The 23,669-nt window shown below is 41.4% G+C and overlaps 1 protein-coding gene across 28 annotated transcripts in view; it reads left to right on the forward strand.

Moving 5' to 3' along the window:
* clasp2 (cytoplasmic linker associated protein 2) overlaps nt 1-23,669 on the forward strand; it is a 380,999-nt gene that overhangs the window by 24,938 nt on the left and 332,392 nt on the right. For all 28 annotated transcript variants that reach the window (XM_048530161.2, XM_059645804.1, XM_048530163.2 and 25 more), the window contains exon 6: nt 6,935-7,032. In XM_048530161.2, coding sequence (XP_048386118.1) covers nt 6,935-7,032 — 98 coding nt within the window. The remainder of the gene's footprint in view (nt 1-6,934; nt 7,033-23,669) is intronic.

Raw genomic sequence — 23,669 nt, forward strand, 5'->3', positions numbered from 1 at the left:
CACCTACACGTCGATGAATACTACTCACATTTGGACATTGAACAGTTTTTCCTTCGCTTCTGCCTTTGCGCTTACTGCTTCAACCTCGAGCTTAACCCTCCCTCGAATAACCCCTTCTCCTGCCTCCAACGGATCCCGTCCTCCTGGACAGCACCCCAGGGCCTTCTACCCTCCCTCAACCTCTTCATCTCTCATCGCCATCGAGACGTCAATTGCCTCAAACTCTCCAGCCTCTCCCCCACAGAATGTGCAGCCCTCCACTCCCTCTGCTCACCCTAAAACCCGCAGACAAGGGAGGCACAGTTGTAGTATGGCACACTGACCTCTACATCGCCAAGGCCAGATGCCATCTCTGCGACACCACCTCCTACCGCCCCCTTGATCATGACCCCACCCCCGAGCACCAAACCATCATCTTCCAAATCATCCACAACCTCATCACCTTGGGTGACCCCCTCCCCCACAGCCTCCAACTTCATTGTTCCCCAACCCCACACTGCCCACTTCTATCTCCTTCCGAAAATCCACAAACTTCACTGCCCTGGTCGACCCATTGTCTCTGCCTGCTCCTGCCCCACTGAACTTATCTCCACCTATCTCGATTCCATTTTCTCCCCCTTGGTCCAGGATCTCCTTACCTATGTCCATGACACCACCCACATTCTCCACCTCCTCCAGAACTTCCAATTTCCCCCTCCCCGTCCCCAACACCTCATCCGTACTCTAGATGTCCAGTCCCTATACACCTGCATTCTCCATGCAGATGGCCTAAAGGCCCTCCACTTCCGGTCCCAGAGGCCTGACTACCCTCATCTGCTTAGCTGAACTCGTCCTCACCCTCAACGACTTCACTTTCAATCTTCCCACTTCCTACAGACAAAGTGGGTGGCCGTTGGTACCCACATGGGCCCAAGCTATGCCTGCCTCTTTGTAGGACACGTGGAACAATCCCTCTTCCAAAGCTACACTGGCCCTATCCCTCACCTCTTCCTCTGTTACGTTGATGACTGTATTGGCGTCGCATCGTGCTCCCACTAGGAGCTCGAACAGTTCATCCACTTCGCCAACACCTTCCACCCTGACCTTAAGTTAGCCTGAATCATCTCTGATACCTCTCTCTCTCCTTCCTGGACCTCTCTGTCTCCATCTTTGGCATCCACCTGGAACCTGATATCCATTTCAAACCTCCTGACTCCCACAATTATCTAGAATACACCTCCTCTCACCCACCTTCCTGCAAAAAAGCCATCCCCTATTCCCAATTCCTTCTCCTCTGCCTCATCTGTTCCTGAGATGAGGCATTCCACTCCTGGATCCCAGATGCCCTCTCTTTTTTTCAAGGACTGCAACTTCCCCCCCACAGTGTTCGAAAATGCCCTCGATCATGTCTCCCGCATTTCCCACAACTCATCCCTCACACCATTCCCTGTAATAACAACTAAAACCTGTAACAGCCGAAAGAGAATCTCCCTTGTCCTCAAATACCACCCCACTAACCTCTGGATCAACACATCATCCTCTGACACTTCCGCCATCTGCAAACTGACCCCACTACCAAAGACATTTTTCCCTCTCCACCCTTATCACGTTCCGGAGAGACCACTCTCTCCGTGATTCCCTTATCTGCTCCTCACTCCCCTCCAACTCCACCACCCCCAGCACTTTTCCCTGCAATCGAAGCAAGTGCTACACCTGTCCCCACACCTCCCGCCTCACCACCATCCCAGGCCCTAAGAAGACCTTCCACATCAAACAGATGTTCACCTGCACATCTGCTAATGTGGTATGCTGTATCCGCTGTTCCCATTGTGCCACCTCTACATCGGGGAAACCAAGTGGAGCCTTGGGGACTGCTTTGTGGAACACCTATGCTCAGTTTGCAACAAATAACTGCACGTCCCTGTCGTGAACCACTTCAGACCCCCCCACCCCACCCCTCCGCCGCTCCTTGTACGACATGTCCATCCTGGGCCACCTGCATTGCCACAGTGACACCATCCGAAAGCTGCAGGAACAGCATCTCATGTTTCGCTTTGATACTGTTAGGCTGCAGGGTTCAAAATCTCCCCTCCCCATACTGCATCCCAAAGCCAGCCTAGCTATTCCCCGCCTCCCTAACCATTCCTCCCACCTGAAGCCCACCCCCATCTCCTACACAGCAACCTCATCCCACCTCCTTGACCTCCCTGGACCGACCTTTCCCCTCCTTAACTCTCCACCTATGTTCACCTTCATTGGCTCCAACCCGACCTCTTTGACCTGTCTGTCTCCTCTCCACCTTTCTTCCCCTTCATCCATCTGCTGTTCGCCTCCCCCTCTCTCTCTATTTATTTCAGAATCCTCTTCCCCATCCCCATATCTGAAGGAGGGTGAATGCTCAAAACATCAGCTTGCCTGCTGTGTTCGTCCAGCCCTATACCATGTTATCTCCTGATATTGTGCATTGTTTTTCTAACATTACTGTCCTGTCACTTTAATTTGTCCTTGGCATATGCTCGTAGTGCCTTTTGCAGCAAGGATTGTTTAATTGTGAGAAAGAAATCAGGAGAACTGGCTTTATTTAGTTCCTATTCGAGGAACATTGGAGCCAGCTGTTGTGCCGCCATTCCGTTGCAGCTGAGATCTGATGAATCTGTATAAAACAAAGTACTGATAACTAATTTTGCATTAGTTATTTAGAATTTGCCAAAATCTAATCTAATATAATATTAATTCATGTATGGGTACAAATAATTTCTTCCTCCTCCCTTCCTTCCTCTCAGTCCCACCCTGTTGCATTCTCAGGGTCACACAGTACGGAAGCAGACTTTTTGGTCCAACTTGTCAATGCCAACCAGATATCCCAATCTGTCCTAGACCCACTTGCCAGCATTTGACATGTAACGCTCTAAACTCTTTGTCTTGGATCGCACACTGTATCCAAGCGGCTCTTTTCTGATTTGGTTAAGTGTAATTCAGAGAAGTTTCAACAACAGCAATTTGCTTAAATATGAACATTTATTGATTAATAATGAAAGACAGAAAAGAAAGGAACATTTATTAAGTAAATGAAAAGAATGAAAAAGAAGGGGGGAAAAAAAAATTGAGCCTCATGCCGTTCTGCCTCTCAGGGAACCCTCAATTGACTGCTGGTCTTGAGGCTGAAATTGCTCTGGCACTGTCCGCAATCCTGGTCCAAGATGAAGTCTGGTGACTTCTAATAAATCTTTCTGTCATGTACAGTGTAACAAACTGCAAGCCACAGGAAAAAACTACAGAAAAATGCGTTAATTGTGCCGGCTTTGGCGCATAGAGGAATGTTCACAGGACTCATTCAAGGTCATGCAGCTGTTGAATATCATCAAGTTTAGCCCTTCAGCCCATCCTATACAATCCATTCTGATGATACTTGACAGCGCATGTTACAATTGCAGGTGCAGATGCAGATCAGTGACAGCCATTGCAAGAAAATATATTAAGAGTATGTAACCTATATTAGAAGATTAAAACTAGAATGAAAATAACATCACCAGTATGAACAAGGCAACAGTAGGATGTACCATCAAATTAACGATTGCAGTGGCCTTAGGGGACCAACCCTTAAATATTTATCCCACCACTGATGTACAGCCAAGGCCATGATGGAACGAGCAAGTTGTGCCACCTGACTGAAGCGACCAGAATATCATCTACCTTTTTCTCAGTTAGTCTACTTACTGAATTTTAGATGTAATTTTGTATATTTCCAGATTCAGGCTCCTTCATTTGTCTTTTTTAATTCTCCAATTTGCTATTCACAGGTCACCTCACCCAATAAAGTAAAATAACATCATACCTGGACTCAATTTCTCCACCTCTCTCCCTCTGTATCTGTCTTGAGGATACTTCTTTCGTATGTTTCTTTCCTTGCCAATTTTATGAATGATTGTATCATTGAGTGGTAACCGCTTCCATATGCAAGACCTCCCTTTGAGCCACAATATACGTAGTGTTAAACAATGCAGCTCATTAGGCTTGACTTCAACTTATGCTCCCCACCTTTTATTTTTCCCCAGGGTTTCCTTACCACAGACTCCTACACCACCTGAGTCTTAGGTCAGCCTTTATTCACGTACACTAACTGTCCTGACAATTGTAATTTCACCGACTGGTTTAGTTGTACAAAAGCTCAAGATGGGGTGTCTGAATGTCACCTGATAGGCCCTTTCACTTAGTTGACCATTACTCCTTCCAGAGTATATATTCTTTCATTTCTGTATCATTCTGACATAATAGCTAATCACATTTTATTTTGATTATAATTCTTCTTACATCCCTTTCATTAATACTACTTTTGTTGTTTTAAGCTCAGATTCTCCATTGATTTTTGTGTCAGTATCTTATCATTGAAACTCTCCTTTTGTGCTCTTCCAAGCCACACTAACCTTTTTGTTACATAGGTGTACATTTCTAAAATCCATTCTTCAGTGCATTTTTTTAATAATATCGTCTCGTGTGTCTCAAGACCATGTCACACATTCTTGATTCACACATGATCATACTAAACAACCTGTGAGGTTTTACTTATCTCTCTATGTCTGGTCCGGATGCCTCAGGTGGTGGCTTGATCACCAATCCAGTCTTAAAAAGAAAAACAAGGACACCGACATCACCAAGGGAAAGTTAACAGTTTGGTGTTTTTCTCTAAACTTTCTTTTCGCTAAAATTTATTTTAACCTCAATTGCCATTTCAAAAACATTATTCTAATCTTTTCTCTCCCCCCCCCCACTCTGCCACCAGCCTCCACCCCTAATTATCTCATTTCATCCAATTTTGCAACTTTACTCTTACCACCATGTCTTATTTCCAGAAATCTGTAGAGATTTGTAGTCCATGGAACCTAATGTTTTAATATTTTAAAACCAAAGTCAAACATTTCTGTTTGATTCAGGCACAACTTTGTTCTTTCTGTCAGATGTCCCACTTTTTCTTAAGAAAGTTACATCAAATTTCTAGCATGAATTATCATATATCTCTGAATTTGATGTATCTCTGAAACATAATGTTGTGTTTACTCTCTCAAAACCACTAACCAATTTTGTATGCATTAGAAACCACTGAGACTGTGTTCATACACTTTATCATTTCCCAGAATCCCTTTAAATTTTCAGGTAACTATTCCATTTAAATGTTTTGGCATACCAAGGCATGTGAGACTGAACATAGTTTTTGTCGTTTAGAGATTCCTGATACTCAACACAATTACTATTGCCACAGTTCTTCCCCAATATTGAAACATGCTATTGATAAATGATTTGATGGGCTGAGTGTGCCTCATCCATCACTGTGTTATGATGGTGAAATTTGCAAACGTTCAGCCTTAGGTGTCTCCAATTTCTTTTCAAACAAAAAAACCAGCTCCATGCATTCCATGTCAAGCAGAATAGGTTAATTGGTATTAATCTACTACGGATCTGAAAAGGGGGTGGAGCATAAACTCCTGCACATATTTTACATCATCGATCTCTCCTCCTTGAAGGAAGAAAAAGGCCACTCCTTTGCTAAATTTGCCTTTCCTAAATTCATCACCCACAGTTGCTTTTTCAACATTCCAACTTCCCTATCGCTTGGATAGTAACGACAAGTCAATCTTATCATCTGAAATTAAAGATTGTCTCGTGTAAAAACAGTATTTAGAAGTTCACTCTGGGCCTGAAAATGAAATGCCAAACATGGTAATTTCTGGAATTAAAATTTACACAGTCCAGGCACAACACAGCCAATTCCAAAAAGTAAAGTTTTACCAAGCTTTATGAACCAAATTTTTGAATCAACATTTCATAATATTTTTATTTGCTTTACAAACCACTGATGATTTCTCAAAAGGACATTACATTAACCATACATGCTTCACATAGATACAGGCACACAACATACCATCAGATCAGCATATGTTCCCAAAATGCAAACTAAGTTCAAAGTATCCCCAGATCTTGAGCTCCAGGGAACAAAAAGACACATTGTGTAAGACAACATTTTGCAACCAACCAACAACCAAAGTTGCATTCAGATCAGATCAGACCCCAAACAGTTAACACATCTCCAAGGTTCAGTGCATGTGCACAGTGCAGAAACTGGTCTCCAGGCCCCTCTTTTTACCAGTTATAACTCCTATCCTATCAGGAGTTGTAATTGTGCAAACACATAAGCTACAGGCCCAGATCCAGTGTCTGCCACATTCCACCCTGGAATCCAATAGGTCTTCAGAGCATCAGGCTGCTTTTCCCTTCCCTTACACTCGTTCACGAATCCTGCTCTTATTACTACAAGTGTCTTGGATCACGGAGTGTATCCAAGTGGTTTTTTTTCAGATTCAATTAAATGTAGTTAAGAGAAGTCTTGACAACAGCAATTTCCTTAAATTATGAACATTTATTAGGCAGTAATAAAAGACAAAAAAGAAAGGAACATGTATTAAGTGAATAAAAGGAATGAAAAAGTCGGTGGGGGGGTGGTTAAGAAGAGAACCTGACTCCCTTCTGCCCATCAAGGACCCCTCAGTCGACGGCTGCTCTGGAGGCTAAGTTTGCTCCTGGCGCCTTTTATGATCCTGAAGTCCAGCAACTTGTAATGAAACCCTTACTGTCATACAGTGTAACAAACAGCAAGCCACAGAACAAAGCATCTACAGAAAAACATGTTGGTTGTGCTGGCTTTGACATGTAGAAGAATGTTCACAGGACTCATTTAAGGTCATGCAGCTGTCAAATATCATCAACAAGTTTAGCCCTTCAGCCTATCATCAAACCCTCCCTATTCATGTACCCATCCAGATGCCTTTTAAATTTTGTAATTGTATCTGCCTTCACCACTTTCTCTGACACTATGTTCAATACGCACACTACCCTCGGCATGAAAAAGTTACCCTGTTCTTAGTTGAACATACACTAATAGATTTCCGTTGCACCTTCGCAGGTCAGGGATACAGCTATGAGTGCAATGGTTGAAATTTATCGTCACGTTGGGGAGAAAGTACGTGCTGATCTCATCAAAAAGGGAGTTCCACAAGTAAGGTAAGTTAGTTGAATGAGTTAATTATGATCAATCATTTTAATTATTGTTTGTCATGAATGTTCAACAGCAGCAAATTTAACAAAAATGTAAGTTGCTGGTGAAGTTCAGGTCTCACAGCATCTGTGAAGAAAAGATCAGAGTTAACATTTCGGGTCCAGTGACCCTTCCTTAGAACTGAGTCACCGGACCTGAAACGTTTAACTCTGACTGTTTTCTTCACAGATGTTGTCAGACCTGCTCAGCTTTACCAGCAACTTCTGTTTATTTTCCTGTTTACAGCATCCACAGTTGTTTTGGTTTTTATTTAGCAGTGAATTTAATAATATTAGTTCAACAACTTAAGCATTGTCTCTCGATAATAAAATGTGAGGCTGGATGAACACAGCAGGCCAAGCAGCATCTCAGGTGTGCTCCTGAGATGCTGCTTGGCCTGCTGTGTTCATCCAGCCCCACATTTTATTATCTTGGAATCTCCAGCATCTGCAGTTCCCATTATCTCTGATACTACATTGTCTCTCGACATTGGTTTGTCTTAATATAAGCAGTGAAAATTTAATGCTCTGAAAATTCTAAATGTTTATCAATTGGTGATGTATATATTTAAAAACAATGCAAAATACTAATACCTGGTCGAATTGGAGTATGTATTAATAGCGGAATAAAGGTCAGCACTGGCTGAAAGCAAGAACTTGGAAACAAGATACAGACACTAGAGGAAAAATAAATGTTAAAATGGAGAACCAAATTCTGGGTTTGAAGTTGAGCTCACTGTTTGTTTGGTTGAAAAAGCTGTAAAGTACAAATTGGAAAATGGAGTGCAATATTTCCTGCTTGCTTTGGGCTTTGCTGGATATTGCAGCAGCTTATGACAGAAATGTGAGTGACAGCAACGTGATGTGTTGACATGGCAACTGACCAGAATTTTTGGGTGAAGTTTGCACATGTTGAGAGGAGGTGCTCAGCAAAACGGACCCTTCTCCAATTAAGTATTTTTACTTAGACTATTCCTTGTCCTTTCCTATAGTCAACGTAATCTTATAATACTTTGATTACTGCTCCCAGATGTTCCTTAGTAGTCGGAACTACTTGGCCCACTTCGTTCCCCAGAAACATTTTCCAGCATTGCCTCATTTCTTGTTGTTTTGAAAATATACTAACGAAGAAGTGATACCCCCGCATCACCACTTGCACTATTTCTTTCCCAGCCTATATTCACGCTCATGTCTCCGTTATCATGGCACTACAGATGTTTACGCCTCTTGTATTTTTCTTGCTAACATGTAATGTTAACATTATTGTTTCTTAATAATAACCAAATGTAGTTTTATTTTATTCACTCAAGGGATGTGGACTTTGGCTAGACCAATTGCCCATCCCTAATTGCTAATGAGAAGGTGGTGAGCTGCTTTCTTAAACCTCTACAGTCAATAACAAAATGTTATTGTTGATTTCACTTGATACTACTTGGCCACCTTTAATTAAAATTCCATCTAAATGGAGGTCATTATAAAATATCTTTTCTTGCCTTAGATACTGACTGACCTATCAGTAGGGAATTACTAGAATGTTCAAGTAGTAATGGGGAAAAAAAATTGGTTGCTTCTGCCATTGACCTTGTTTCCTTGGGCTCAACACCTCCAAAGTAATATTTTGTGGCCTTTCCCATTGCATCTCTCTCTTTCTAATTGAACCAATAACATTGACAGGACTGGAAAGAGAGTTGTGTTGAAAGATTTTGAATAATTGGGAAATAAACTGAAAAGCAGAACCCCCATGGTGGTAATCTCAGAATTACAAATTGAGTACAGATAAACAGCTTAGGATCAATAAAGTTGCAGAGTTAAACGGGTGGCTTAAAGATTGGTTTGTGGGTAATAAGTTTCAGTCATGGGACGCTGGCACCAGTACTGGGGTTGAAGGGAATTGGTCTTGTTTGCCAGGCTTCATTTGAACTGTGTTGGGGCCAGTGTCCTGGTGATTCAAATATCTCGGGCTCAAGGAGCAAAACAATATGATGGCATTGCAGGTCAACTTTGATAGTGATACCCACAGTGAGATGGAAGGCACAGTGTGTGCAAGCATTAAACAAGGTCAAAGGAGAGAAAATATTGGTAAAATGGCAAAATTTAATGGCTCTTACATTTGCATAGTATTTGGAGCAAAGTAAATTAATTGATGGTATAAACAGAGATAAATGTATCTGATCTTTGAGCCACTCTGGAGATATGGTTACAGGGAGATCAAATATTCAGTGATATGTGACTTTTTGAACAGCGGGCAAAAAAGGTTAGACGGTGGGATAGCTTTGTCTGCTCAGGATAGACTAAGCACAATACCTGTAGCAAGAAATGATCTGTATCAAATCATGTAGAATCCTTTACAGTTGAGTTAAAATTAACAAGACTAGAGAAGTTGCTGGTGAGAGTATATCTGCAGCTGTTGTGTATGACTGAGAATAAGTCAGGAGATAATGAGGACATGTAAAAAGACAGCATGTTAATCATGGATGACTAAAATCTTCATATAGTTTGGGCAAATCAGATTGACGAAGGTAACCATGAAAAAGAATTCATAGAGAATACTTGGCGTTTTCTGAAATAGTATGTTGTGGATCTAACCCGGGTTTAGATTATTTTGGAACTGATGATGTGTCACGAAGTAGGTTTAATAAATGATATGAGTGAAAGATCCTCTAAGGAGAAGTGACCATAACATGGTAAATTAAGTGTTGATTTTTAGAGGGAAACTTGGGTCCGAAACAAATGAGCTAAAGTTAAGTAAAGATATGGATGAGGCCAGAGTGGACTAAGGAACAAATCTTGCAGAAAAGACAGTTGAGGAATAAATGGCAGACTTTTAAGAAAATAGTTCATGATTCGCAACAAAGGAATAGCCCAGTGAGAAAGAAGGGCTCTCAGATGAGGAAGGACACCACTTTGATTGGGACAACACATCCATCCTAGGACAAGCCAAACAGAGACATGCACGAGAATTCCCAGAAGCATGACATTCCAATCGGAACTCCATCAACAAACACATAGATTTGGAGCCCATCTACCCTCCTCTGAGAAAAAGAACAGGAAATGACATCACCAACCCAAGGAAACCTAAACAGATAAATAGAAAGTGGGACATAACACGAGCGCTTCAGCAGAGGCCCACTGATGATACCTAGAATGGTGATGAAATGTCTGAAAACGAACCATCCAGCTTAGCGAGCAAACTCACATCCAGAAACTCAACCTGAGCTACAAATCTTCTCAAAACCTGCTAACTAGTGGAGTTTCATGGGAACCAGTGCTGGTGCCATATGTCAATGATATGGATGACAGTGAATGTACTATAGTTAAGTTTGTGGGTGACATCCAGATGGGTAGGTGGGAAGTCAATGGGGTTAATACAGAATTTATAGGGGGATGTAGTAGGTTAAGTGAGTGAGCATAAACTTGGCAGATGGAATATAATGTGGGAAAATGTAAAGTTATGCAGTTTGGCAGCACTCATAGAAGATCTAAGTTTTATGTAAATAGGGAAAGATTGCAGAATGCTGCATGACAGAGGAATTCGGGGATCCTTGTGAACAAGTCACAAAAAAATCACACTCAGCTTCAGTCGGTAACATAGAACGCAAATGGACTGAAAGGGAACAGGGTGTAAACATAGGGAGATCTTGCTAAACATTTGCAGGGTACTGGTCAGCTCATATCTGCAGTATTGAGATCCTTTGGCCCCGTTATCTAAGGAAAGATATACTGGCATTGGAAGCTGTCAAGAGAAAGTTCACAAGGTTGATTCTAGATATGGAGGGATTTTTTTTATGAAAAGAGGTCAAGTAAGTTGGGCATTTAACTCATTTGGTATTACAAGAATGAGAAGAAACCTTACTGTTAGATTCTTAAGGGAGTTTGACAGGACAGATGGGTAAAGGTTGTTTCTTTTTGTGGGAGAGTCTAGGACCAGAGAGCATAATCTCAGAGTAAAGATTGCCAATTTAAGACATGGATTTTTTTTCCCTGAGGGTAATTAAGTTGTGGAATTCTTTACCTCAGAGGGTGGCTGACGCTGCATTATTAAGTATATTCAAGGCTGAAATAGATTCTTAACCCTTGATTTCCTTGCTGATTATGTGCGTAAGGCAGGAAAGTGGAATTGACATTTCAGATCAGCCATGATCTCATTAGTAAAGCATACTTGATGGGCCAAAATCCTCACCTGCTCTCTGCTCTACAGCTTGTGGTCTAACCATGAGCACAGTCCAAGTTGTGAAGTGTAATTCAGTATTTTCTGCACCAATTGAAAATAGCAGCTTTTAGCAGCAGATTTTTGCTTTGAGTGGGAAATTCTTTGATCGGGAAATTTCCTTCTCTCTTACCTTCCCATGTGATTCTCCTGCTTCTAACGTCAAGTTTTTGAGTACTGTATCTTTTTTGAAAGTTATTTTTCACCTGCAGCATTTGTATAATTGACTATTAAAATGAAGAAACTGCAATGGTTACTGGAATTAAGTTTTTAAACTTGTACATCTGCAATAAGTCGTCCACTGTTGCAATTCCTCCTAAGTCAAATTCTCTTGGACTTGATTGGAACGGTGTTAAAATCGCAAGGAGGTGGAGTGGGGCTAGGGATTTTAATTTTACATTTTTCAGGAAAAGGACAAGTTTGCTGAATGTCTTTGCAACTTGCAGTTCTCCTCTGCCATTCAGTCTAATCATAACAGTTCATTGACAAACGTATGAAATATGAGTAGATGTAGACTATTCAACTCTTCAATCTCTGCCCACAATTCCGTAAGATCGCGATTGATCTGCTTGTCAGTAATTTTTTGATTCCTTTGCTTCAGGAGGCAGCAGAAGTGGGGCAATTAAATACTTTTAAGACGGAGATAAATCGGTTGTTGTGAGGCAGAGAGTTCCAGCGTTGCATAACCCTCAAAATTAAAAACCTTGTTTCTGCCCAGAAAGGGAAACTGCTAATTTTCAAACAGTGTCCCCTAGTTCTGCATTCACAGATAATGAAGCATCCTCTCCTTGTCCATCTGGTCAAAACCAAATAGGATTTCATTTGAGTGAAGCCATCTCACTCTCCTAGACTCCAGTGGAAACAAGGCCAGTCTGACCAGCCTAAATCCTCCTAACTGAACCTGCTCATTCCATGTAACAATCCAATAAAACTTTTCTGAACTTTCCCCAATGCATTTCCGTCCTTCCTTTAATTAAAAAAAAACAAAATTGCACATGATACTCGAGATGTGATCATCCATCCTATCTATGTCCATATGGAGCCTCCCGATTTCTTTTTGACAACGATTTTCTTATCTATCTTTGCGTCTTTTGTAAATTTAGCTATCTCGCTACCCTCTCTCTCTCTCTCTCTCACCCAGTTTTCTTGGCTCGCTCTTTCTCTCTTTACTGTTGCTGTCTCTCACTGTCCCTCTCTCTCTTTCCCCCCCCTCCTCCCCCAAAGCTCTGTCCATCCTTGATAGCTAGCCACCCTACCCCTTAATAATCTGTAAATTCCCTTTGGAAATCCCTTGGAAGTAAAGGACGCAAAACCACCATCAGAGGCACTGAAAAGGCAAACCCTCAACCAATGAGTGGAAGACTGAGAACTGGTGTATCTTTAAGATCCCATCATTAGCAAAGAGTTGGAATAAAGCAGAAGGAAGCAACTCAGATATTTGTGATCCAGAGTATTTCCAGCTCTGTGCTTCTCTTGCTTTTCTTTTCCCCTTTTGGCCTCCGAAATTGTTTTGTCTTGGCTTGTCCTTTTTGTCCGTTTGTACATTCGTGGGAGCTTTAAGAAACTAATAGAATTTAAATTCAGATGGAGAGACTCCAAACTTGAAATGTTAACTCTTCTCTTCCCACAGATGCTGCCAGACCTGCTGAGTTTCAACAGCAATTTCTGTTTTTGTTTCAGATGTCCAGCGTCTTCAGTTCTTTGTTTTAATTTAGAAGTTGTTATTGAGTTATAATTTAGCAGTTCAACTTGTCTATTATTGCCCCTGTTTGGTTATAATAAAACAGTTTGGTCATAATAAACTTACTTTCTTGTTAGTGGAAATTTTCTGGTGAGCATGTTCTTTTAATCTGAATTAAAGTTTCGTGAAATTGAGTGGTTTAATCAAATCTTTGCATTTGTATTAACTTTGGGAATAGTTATGCTTGATTTGCAGCACACTATTCCAGTGACATATGACACTGAACTTTCTATACTCACCATAGTTCTCACTTCTATTATAAATCAGTCATTATGAATACTTTTTTTCATTTGATCCAAAAATCATTTGTCTCCGTTCCCTTCCTAGGAATGAACCTCAACTGAACCTGACCCATCTCCTCTTTGAAAGCTGACCATTTGTTTTATTCCAGTTTTGTGTCTCAATTTTTGATTCAATTTGCCTGAAACAAATCTGTTCTCACTTCATTAAAATTGTTTCTCTTACTATTAAAATACCACAGTGTGGAGCTGGAGCAACACAGGCCAGGCAACATTGGAAGAGCAGGAAAGTTGATATTTCAGGTCGGGATCCTTCTTCACCTTGTTCCTCCACCTCCACACTCTGATCTTATCTCTGACTCCAACATCTGCAGTTCTTTATCTCTCTTACAATTAAGTTTTTGTAGTTAGGAATATAATCAATCTCGACTTTATGATACTCTGATCAGTTGACTTAACATTTCTGTACTGGCACTTGATCATCTTGTCCTATGTCTTTGGCTAGAACTAGATCCAACAATGCTTCCTTTTGTGGTTGTAGTGGAAACATAGTGATCTACGTATTCCCTTGATATGTTTCAGAAACATTTCTCACTTTCTGCCCTTTACATTATCATCCTCCTCTATTTGAATAATAAATCTCCTGTTGTTTCAATAACTCTATAGGCTTTTCATTTTTCTGTAACTTCAGTGCAAATTTATTTCTCCATATCTTGCCTCTGGGTTGTGGCCTATTCAATACATCAAGTAGTATTAATTGTTTCTTAACTGTAAGTAAATACGTCTGCCCTCGACCCTTTCAGAGTATTCTCTTTCTCTGGACTATCTTGTTCTCTTTAATCATTGCTGCTACTCCTCCACCATTCTTGTCCAAACACCTTGTATCCAGGAATATTTTGTAGCTAGTCTGGCTTTCTTTTGTACCTTTTTTTTGATTGAGGCCTCTCTTATTGCTGCACCGTTGTATTTCCGTATCACTGTCTGCTCTTGCAACTCACTGACTTTATTTACTGCACTTATATCCATACTCAGTAAACTTAATTCAGGTGTGATTGCATTCCCTCTTAGTTTGACCCCCATCTTTGGGAGGAAAAATTCTTCCATGCATCCATCATGAAAGGAGTTTTAAAACGTCAGTATTTTTAAACATCAATTTCCAATACTAGGCTCTCCCACAAGGAGAAACATCCTTTAAGTATCTTCCCTGTTGTGTCTTCTCAAGGTTTTGAATATTCTAGTAGATATTCCAAACCTTTGGTCCTTCTGAATTCCAGTAGATACACGCCCCTTCTGTCCAACTTTTTCTCATAAAGTAGTAGCCTTATTCCTAGAGATTAGATAATTGAACCTTCTCTGACCTTACAATGCATATACATCCTTTAATAATTAGGATACTGCAACTCAAAGAAACGAAACTGGAGGGGTCACCTGGCTTTGACCTAGACACCAGAAAAGTCAACGGCCGAAGCAGCCTTGTTGACTTTGCAAACTACTCCTCCCTAACATGTGGGAGTTAGTACCAAAATTGAGACAGCTGTCTCACAGCCTTGTTAAGCAACAGCCTGACATAGTCAGACTCACAACATCGCACATTGCAGACAGTGTCCCAGACACCATCATCACCATCCCTGGTTTTGATCTGTCTCACCCGGCAGGACAGACCTAGCAGAAGGGGCGGCACAGTAGCATATAGTCCAGAGGGTGTTGCTCCAGGAGTCCTCAACATTGACTCCGGACTCCATGAAGTCTCATGGCCCAGGTTAAACATGGGCAAGGAAATCCCCTGCTGATTACCACATATCATCCTCCCTCAACTGATGCATCAGTACTCCTCAATGTTGAACGACACTTAGAGGAAGCACTGAGGATGGCAAGGGCACATAACGTATTCTTTGGGTGAGGGATTTCAATGTCCACCACCAAGAATGGATCAGCAGCAATACTACTGGTCGAGCTGGTTGTGTCCTAAAGGACATAGCAGCTAGACTGGGTCTGCGGCAGAGTGTGAGGGAACCAACCCGGGGGAAAAATAACGTACTTGACCTCATCTTTACCAGTGTGCCAGCTGCAGTTGCATCTGTTCATGACAGTATCTGTAAAAGTGACCATCACACAGTCCTTTTGGAGACAAAGTCCCACCTTCACGTTGAGAACAACCTCTATTGTCTTGTGTGGCACTATCAAATGTGCGAAGTGGGACAGACCTGGCATAGATCTAGCAACTCAAAACTGGGCATCCTTGAGGCACTGTGGGCCATCAACAGCAGCAGAATTATACTCCAGCACAATCTGTAGCCTCATGGCCCAGCAAATCCCCCACTCAGCCCTTATCTTCAAGCCAGGGAATCAACTCTGGTTCAATGAAATGTGCAGGAGGGCATGCCAGGAGCAGCACCAGGCATAGCTGAAGATGAGGTATCAACCTGATGAAGCCACCAAATAGCGAAAGCAGCAAGTGATAGACAGAGCTAAGTGATCCCACAAGAAATGGATCAAATCTAAACTCAGCATTCGTGCCACATACAGTTGTGAATGGTGGCGAACAAGTAGACAATTCACTGGAGGAGGTGGCTCCACAAATATCCCCATCTTCAATGATGGAAGAGCCCAGCACATCTGTGCAAAAGATACGGCTGAAGCATTTGCAGCAATCTTCAGTCAGAAGTGCCAAGTGGATGATCCATCTCTGCCTCTCCCAATGGTCCTCAGCATTACAGATACCAGTCCTCAGCCAATTTGATTCACTCCAGGTGATATGAAGAAATGGTTGGAGACACTGGATATGACAAAGACTACAGGCTCTGACAACATTCCGGCAACAGTATTGATGACTTGTGCTGCAGAACTTCCTGCTCCTCTAGCCAAGCTGTTCCAGTACAGTTACAACACTGGTATCTACCCGACAACGTGGAACGTTGCCTAAGTATGTCCTGTACGCAAAAAACAGGACAAATTCAACCCGGACGATTACCGCTCTATCAGTCGACCCTCGATCATCACTGAAGTGATGGAAGGTGTCATCAACGGTGCTATCAAGCAGCGCCGGTTCACTGACTCCCAGTTTGGGTTCCGCCAGCACCACTCAGCTCCTGATTTTGTTACAGCCTTGGTTCAAACATGGACAAAAGAGCTGAATTCCAGAGGGGAGGTGAGAGTGACAGCCCTTGATATCAGGGCTGCATTCAACGGTGTGGCATCAAGGAACCCTAGCAAAACTGGAATCAGTGGGTATCAGGGAGCAAACTCTCCAGTGGTTGGAGTCATACCTGACACATCGGAAGATGGTCGTGATTGTGGGAGGTCAATCATCTCCACTCCAGGACATCTCTACAGGAGTTCCTTAGGGTGGTGTCTTAGGCCCAACCATCTTCAGCTGTTTCATCAATGACCTTCCCTCCATCATAAGGTTAGAGTGGGGATGCTCACTAAGCAATGTTCAGCACCACTTGTGACTCCTTAGATACTTAAGCAGTCCATGTTCACATACAACAAGATCTGGACAATATCTAGAGTTGGGCTGACACGTGGCAAGTGACATCATTGCCACACAAATGCCAGGTTATGACCATCACCAATAAGAGACATGCTGACCACCATCCCTTGACATTGAGTGGTGTTCACATCACTGAATCCCCCACTGTCAACACGCTGGGGGATTACCATCGACCAGAAACTCAACTGGACTCGCTCTCACTACATTAACACAGTGGCTGTAAGAGCAGGCCAGAAGCTGGGAATACTGTGACAAATAACTCACCTCCTGACTCCTCAAAGCCTGATCACCATCTACAGGGCATAAGTCAGGAGTGTCATGGAATACACCCCACTTGCCTGAATGAGTGCAGTCCCAACAACTTTCAAGAAGCTTGACACCATCCAGGACAAAACAGCCAGCTTGATTGGCACTACATCTACAAGCATTCACTCCCTCCACCACTGATGCTCAGTCACAGCAGTCTGTACTGTCTACAAGATGCACTGCAGAAATTCACCGAAGATCCTCAGACAGCAACCTTCCAAACCCATGATCTTTTCCATCTGGAAGGACAAGGGCATCAGACATAGGGGAACATCAGCACCTCTGTCACGCACCAGCCTGACTTAGAAATATATCGGTGTTGCTTCACTGTTGCTGGGTCAAATCCTGGAGTTGTCTCTCGAATTGCATTGTGAGTCAACCCACAGCAGGAGGACTGCAACGGTTCAAGAAGGCAGTTCACCACCACTACCACCTTCTCAAGGGCAACTCGGGTTGGGCAAGAAATGCTGGCCAGCCAGCGATGCCCATATCCCACAAATGAATAGAGAAAACTGTACATTGTACTCCTCTGTTATATACAATGGAACAGCACATCCATATTTTTACTTTCCATTTTCTTTGCAATTATCAACAAAATTCGGTTTAATCCCCCAGTCACTTGCTGTACCTGCATACTGACTTCTTACTTCTCACATAGTGTGCCCCATCCTCTGGACCTCAATTCTGCAGTTTCCCTTGATTGAAGTAATAACAGCCAAGCAGCATAAGAAATAGGAGTATGCCAATTGCCCAATTCCACCATTTAATCAGATCATGGCTGATCCTCCACTCATCACGTTCACTTTCCTGCCCTTTCCCTGAAACCCTTGATTTCCTGACTGATCAAAATCCTATAAATATACACAGTGATTCTGTCCCCATAGCTCCCTGTTCCAAAGGCACTCAGCCCTCAGAGAAAAAAGTCCCCCTCTCCTCAGACTTAAATTGGTGTCCCTTAATTCTTGGACTATACCCTCTGATTCTGCACTGTCCCGTAAGGAGAAACATCCTCTCACTTTACCCTGTCAAACCCCTTAAGAATCAGATGTGTTTCAATGTGATCACCTATCATTCCTTTCAACTCCACTGAGCAGAGTCCCAACCCATTTAACATTTGATCATAAGACAATTCATCCTAGTCAGCCTTCTCTGACCTGCCTTGAGGTCAGAAGTCACGCAACACAAGTTATCGATGCAGGTTATTTGAGGACACAAGTTTTCGGAGTCTCACTCCTTCTGGACTATAAGCTGGTGTTATGTGATTTTTGACCTTGCCCACCCCAGACCAACACCGGCACCTCCACACCATGAACTACCTTCAATAAGTAGACCAAAATTGTTTTTGTACTTCATCCCCCTTGAAATAAGGACCAACATTACGCCAATGTGCTAGCCCTGTGTGTTTCAAGCATAATATCCCCAAGTCCCTTAGTGTTGCAGCATTCTGCAATTTTTCTCCATTTAAATAATGGTCTTCTTTTTGTTGTTCCCATCAAAAAGGATCACTTTGCATTTTCCCTCATTATACTCCATTTGCCAACTTTTTGACTATTTACCTGACCTGTCGATATCTCTCCGTGAACTGTTTGTATCCCTCTCACAACCTGCCTTTTCGTCTATTTTTGTGTCATGTGTAAATTTGGTACCAGTATATTCACTTACTTCCTTTGAGTCATTAACATATATTGTAAACAGTTGCAGTCTGACCCAAAGAAACCCCACTGGTCATGGGTTGCCAACTTGGAAAAAGAACCCCTTATCCCCACTCCTTGATTCCTGCTCTTGAGCCAGTTCTCTCTCTATGCCAATATACTACCTACAACACTTTGGGTTCCTATGACTTAACCGTTTCTGAAGTAATTTGTCGAATGCTTTTGGGATGTTCAAATACAAGACATTTGCTGGTTCCCCTTTCTTTCTACCCATGTGGACAAGTTCACATTTTCTCACGTTATACTCCATTTACCATACTTTTGACCACTCACTTAGCCCATAAACCCCATATAGATTCCTTATGTCATCTTTGCAACTCACTTTTCTACTTGTGCTTGTATCATCAGCAAATTTGCTAATAGTACATGTGACCCCTTCATTTAAGTAATTTTAAAGACCATTTATAAATTGAGACCCCATTACTGTGGCATACCCCTTGTCACATCTTGCCAGTCTAAAATCAACCTTTTTATTTCCTGGGGCAGAAATGGCTAACACGAGGGGTTATAGTTTTAAGCTGGTTGGAGGAAAGTATAGAGGGGATGTCAGAGGCGGGTTCTTTACACAGAGAGTTGTGAGATCATGGAATGCGTTGCCAGCAGCAGTTGTGGAAGCAAGGTCATTGGGGTCATTTAAGAGACTGCTGGACATGCATATGGTCACAGAAATTTGAGGGTGCATACATGAGGATCAATGGTCGGCACAACATCGTGGACTGAAGGGCCTGTTCTGTGCTGTACTGTTCTATGTTAACCAATCCTCTGTACATGCTTTTATTTTGTATAGTAAGCTTTCTGTGGGACCTTCTCAAATGTCTTCTGGAAATCGGAGTACAGATTGTAGGAGAGCACTGTCTTTGGTCCCACTACACCACGAGCATGACACGAAGTTAAATATTTTACCCAATTATTGCTGTGACTAATTATCCACTTTATCTACATTAGGTTCAGAGTAAAGGGATGTCAACCAGGTTTCTTTAATCAACTTACTGATTTATTTTTAAAACCAGACATGTTCATCAAAGATGAAAAACTGATTAACCCACAGTTTGAAATGTGGAAGTATAAACATCTTCACTCCTAAACATCACTGGCACCTATGCAAACAAATGTGCGCATTAAAAACAAGGAATATTTCTCTGGGATAAACATTTGGCCTGAAGTATTTAGTAATTCTTCAGATAAATAAAAAGGCAAGTCATGAAATGTTCCAGATTGTCTTCAGTCTGGCATGCTTGTATACATAGATGTCTCACCATACCCAGATTGTTGTCACTAGAATTTTTAAAACTCTCCACTCAGGTGATGACAAGAGGATGCTCTCTAGAAGCCTTCAAGCAGAATCACAATTTCAGTTACAGATGTGCATATTAGGAGCCTGGCACTCTGCTCTTCGAGCTTGTTCTACCATTTGTAAGAACTTCTCTCCTTTTGCGTTAAATTCACCTCGCAATGAACATAGTTAGCTTTCCTAATTATTTGCTGCACCTCCATACCAATGTTTTATACTTCATACACAAGGACATCCAGACTCATTTGCAACTCAGAGGACAATCTCTCTCCATTTTGATGTGATGCTTCTATTTTATTCTTTCTTTGAAATTTGGCAATTTCACATTTTCCCACATTGAATGTCGTTTGCCAAATCCTTGCCCACTCACTTAACCTATCTCTTTTTTTTTTATTTGAAACCTCCTTTGTCCTCGTCACAATTTAGTTTCCTCCTTATCTTTGTATCACCAGCAAACCTGGCAACTAAAGTTCCTATCAGAGATAATGGGAACTGCAGATGCTGGAGAATCCAAGATAAAGTGTAGATGAAGGGTCTAGGCCTGAAACGTCAGCTTTTGTGCTCCTGAGATGCTGTTTGGCCTGCTGTGCTCATCCAGCTCCACACTTTGTTATCTGAAGTTCCTATTCCTCCTTTACAGAAATTAGCCAAGTGAATCTTCACTGCATCTAACACCATTACATTTTTCAAAGGAGATCAAAATTGCACTCATTATTGCATAAGTAGCGTCACCAAGATCATGAACAGTTGCTGTAAAATGACTGTACTCCTAAATTTCATTCTCCTTCCAACTAAACACCAATGTTTCATTTAACTTCTTCTTAATCATTGCTGTACCTGTGGCTCATGCACCAAGACACCCATATCCTTCCATCAGAGTCCTGTAATCTCTTGCTATTTATATAGTACACTGCTGTTGTGGTAACTTCTAATTATTGACCATTGGAAACAGAGTACACGTTTAAGGTTGTTCTATTCAAATGGTACAGGAAAAGTTTCATTCCAGTTGTCTGGTTCTGAGGATTTGTCTGACTTCAGCTCTAACAGTTGTTCCCCCTATCTTTTCTTTGGTTTTGGTCATTGGTTTAAGGTCTTCTCTCTCTATCACCACTTGATTTTGAAATATATTGAGGCAGTTTTCCAAATCTTCGACAGTGAAACCAAATAGAAATACTTGTTCAATGCCTCCACAAATCCCTAGTTTTCCATTATCAATCCTGCAGACTTAGTCTCTAGATTACCAACCTTCCCTCCCATTACTCTTTTCCAATTCACAAACTTGTTAAAACCTTGAATTTGTCCTTTGGTTTTCTTTAGTATTTGTTCGTCCTTCAAGACTGTCCATCTTCCTGACCTGCCACTAACTTTTGCAGACTTAGTAGTTCTTTTCAATTTGATGCTATCATTAACTTCCTAACTTAGCCGAGCATGATGTATCTTTCTCAATGGCATACATCTTTGCTGAGATTTATTAAACATGTGTCCCAAACTCTGCCATTACATCTCTATTTCTTAGGTCTTAATCTAGTTTCCGTGTTCACTTAAGATAGGCTTGCCTTCATACAGTTAGAATTACTTTGGTTCTAATACCAGTACTTTAAACCTTCTTAGAAACTTTTCTTCAAACTAAACTTGAAATTCAGCTTAGAATTAGAAATTCTGTCTGAAGATAATTTTGAAATGTCTGAATGATTTTCGAAAGCAGCATGTTGGAAAGCTGATGAGAGGAGAGGCGACTTTGAATCTTGTGCTATATGATGAGAAAAGGCTATTTAGGAACCTTTTAGAGATGAGTGACCACAACATGAAATAACTTTATATTTGCAAGTAAGATTGCTTCAAAATGAATTAAGTTGTTAAATAAGGGTAATTATGAAAGCGTGAGACACAGGTTGGCTGAGGTGGCTTGGGGAAATAAATTAAAAAGGCACGACTCGGCGGAGGGTGGTCTTTAAGTAACTATTAGATGGATTATAGCAGCTATATATTTCTTCAAGATGCCAAAACTCAAAAAGACAGCCAACTGTGGCTGACTAAGTTTAGAATTGTATAGGAAATAAAAGAAAAGGTTTGTGAAGTACTAATAAATCTGTGGATTGGGAAGTCACTTGAAGACAGTGAAGGAGGACCAAGAAGCTGATAAGGAAAGGAAGAATAATTCATGAATGAAATTGAACCAAAAAACAACGAAATAGACTGTAACAGTACTACATGTACATAAAAAAGAAATGTTTGTCGAAGACAAAATGGGCTAATTAAAAGCGGAATCAGAAGAATTTAGCATGGTGGGGAAAGAAATTGCAGAGAAGTTTAAATGGTTACTTCATGTATTTTCACTGAAATTGATAGAAGAAACAGCAGGGAGAATAAAGAGTTTAAGGAAATTAGTAAAAGTAAGAAGGTTTTGTGGGAGAAATTAATGGGGCTGACACTTGATAAATTGATAGGACCCAATCGTCCGTGTTCAGAAATGATTGATGCATTGGTAGTCGTCTTCCGTAGATTCTGTAATAGTCATTGCAGATTATTAGTTTACACGTCACTCCATTTTTAAAGAAAGGAACAAGGGACGAAACAAGAAACTATAGACCTGTCAGACTTGCATAAATAATAGGAATGTTGTTAGAATCTGTCAAAAAAGTTGTGATAACTGTGCACTTTTATAAAAATCATCTAATTGGACACAACCAGCAAGGATACGTGAATGTAAAATTGTGTTTCACAAACATGCACTTTTTGTGGATATTAACTTGTAAACTGAACTAGGAGAGTCGATAGCCGTAATATACTTGGATTTCCAGAACGCTTCTGATAAGGTCCATCCAAGGAGGTTAGTTAACATGATTAAAGCATGTGTTATATCGGAAGCCATGTACCGCCATGTATTAAGGATAGATTAACAGACAGAAAACAGAGTGGCAATAAATGAGCCATTCTTACATGGGCAGGCTCTAACCAATGGGGTATTTCAAGAAACAGTACTTGGTCCCCAGCAGTTCACAATATATATCAATGATTTAGATACAGGGACCAAATGTCATATTTTGAAGTTTACAAATGATGCAAAGCTAAGCAGGAATAAGTGTTGTGAGGAAGGTGTTAAATTTGTTTAAGTGGATGGGACAGGCTTCATGTTTGGCCAAGAATAAGACAGATGGATTATGATGTCAGAAAATGTGGGGCTATGCACTTTGATATGAGAAGCAGATGTGCAGAATATTTATTTATTAAATGGTGAGAGTTTGCATGTGCAAAGGGACTTGGATGTCCTTACCAATAGTCACTGAAGGCTAACATACTGTTACGAAGGCTCATGGAATGTTAACAGTTATCACAGGCTGATAGTACAGGAGTAGGGCAGTCTTGCTTCAGTTGTGTAGGAGCTTGGATAGATTGCACATGGAGTAAGCTATGCCTCCTTATCTCAGGAAAGACATTGCTATAGAGGGCATGCAACAGAGATTCACCAGACTTGGAATGGTGGGACTGTTGGATGAAGAGAAATTGGGTAAACTGAATCTGTCTTCTAGCATTTTGAAGAATGAGAGGTACTTTGAATGAAACTTCAGGAGACAGGCAGTGTAAATGCAGATAAGATGATTCCCCTGTTGGGGG

This window comes from Stegostoma tigrinum, chromosome 5, assembly GCF_030684315.1.
Source record: "Stegostoma tigrinum isolate sSteTig4 chromosome 5, sSteTig4.hap1, whole genome shotgun sequence".
In the NCBI taxonomy this organism is placed as follows: Eukaryota; Metazoa; Chordata; class Chondrichthyes; order Orectolobiformes; family Stegostomatidae; genus Stegostoma; species Stegostoma tigrinum.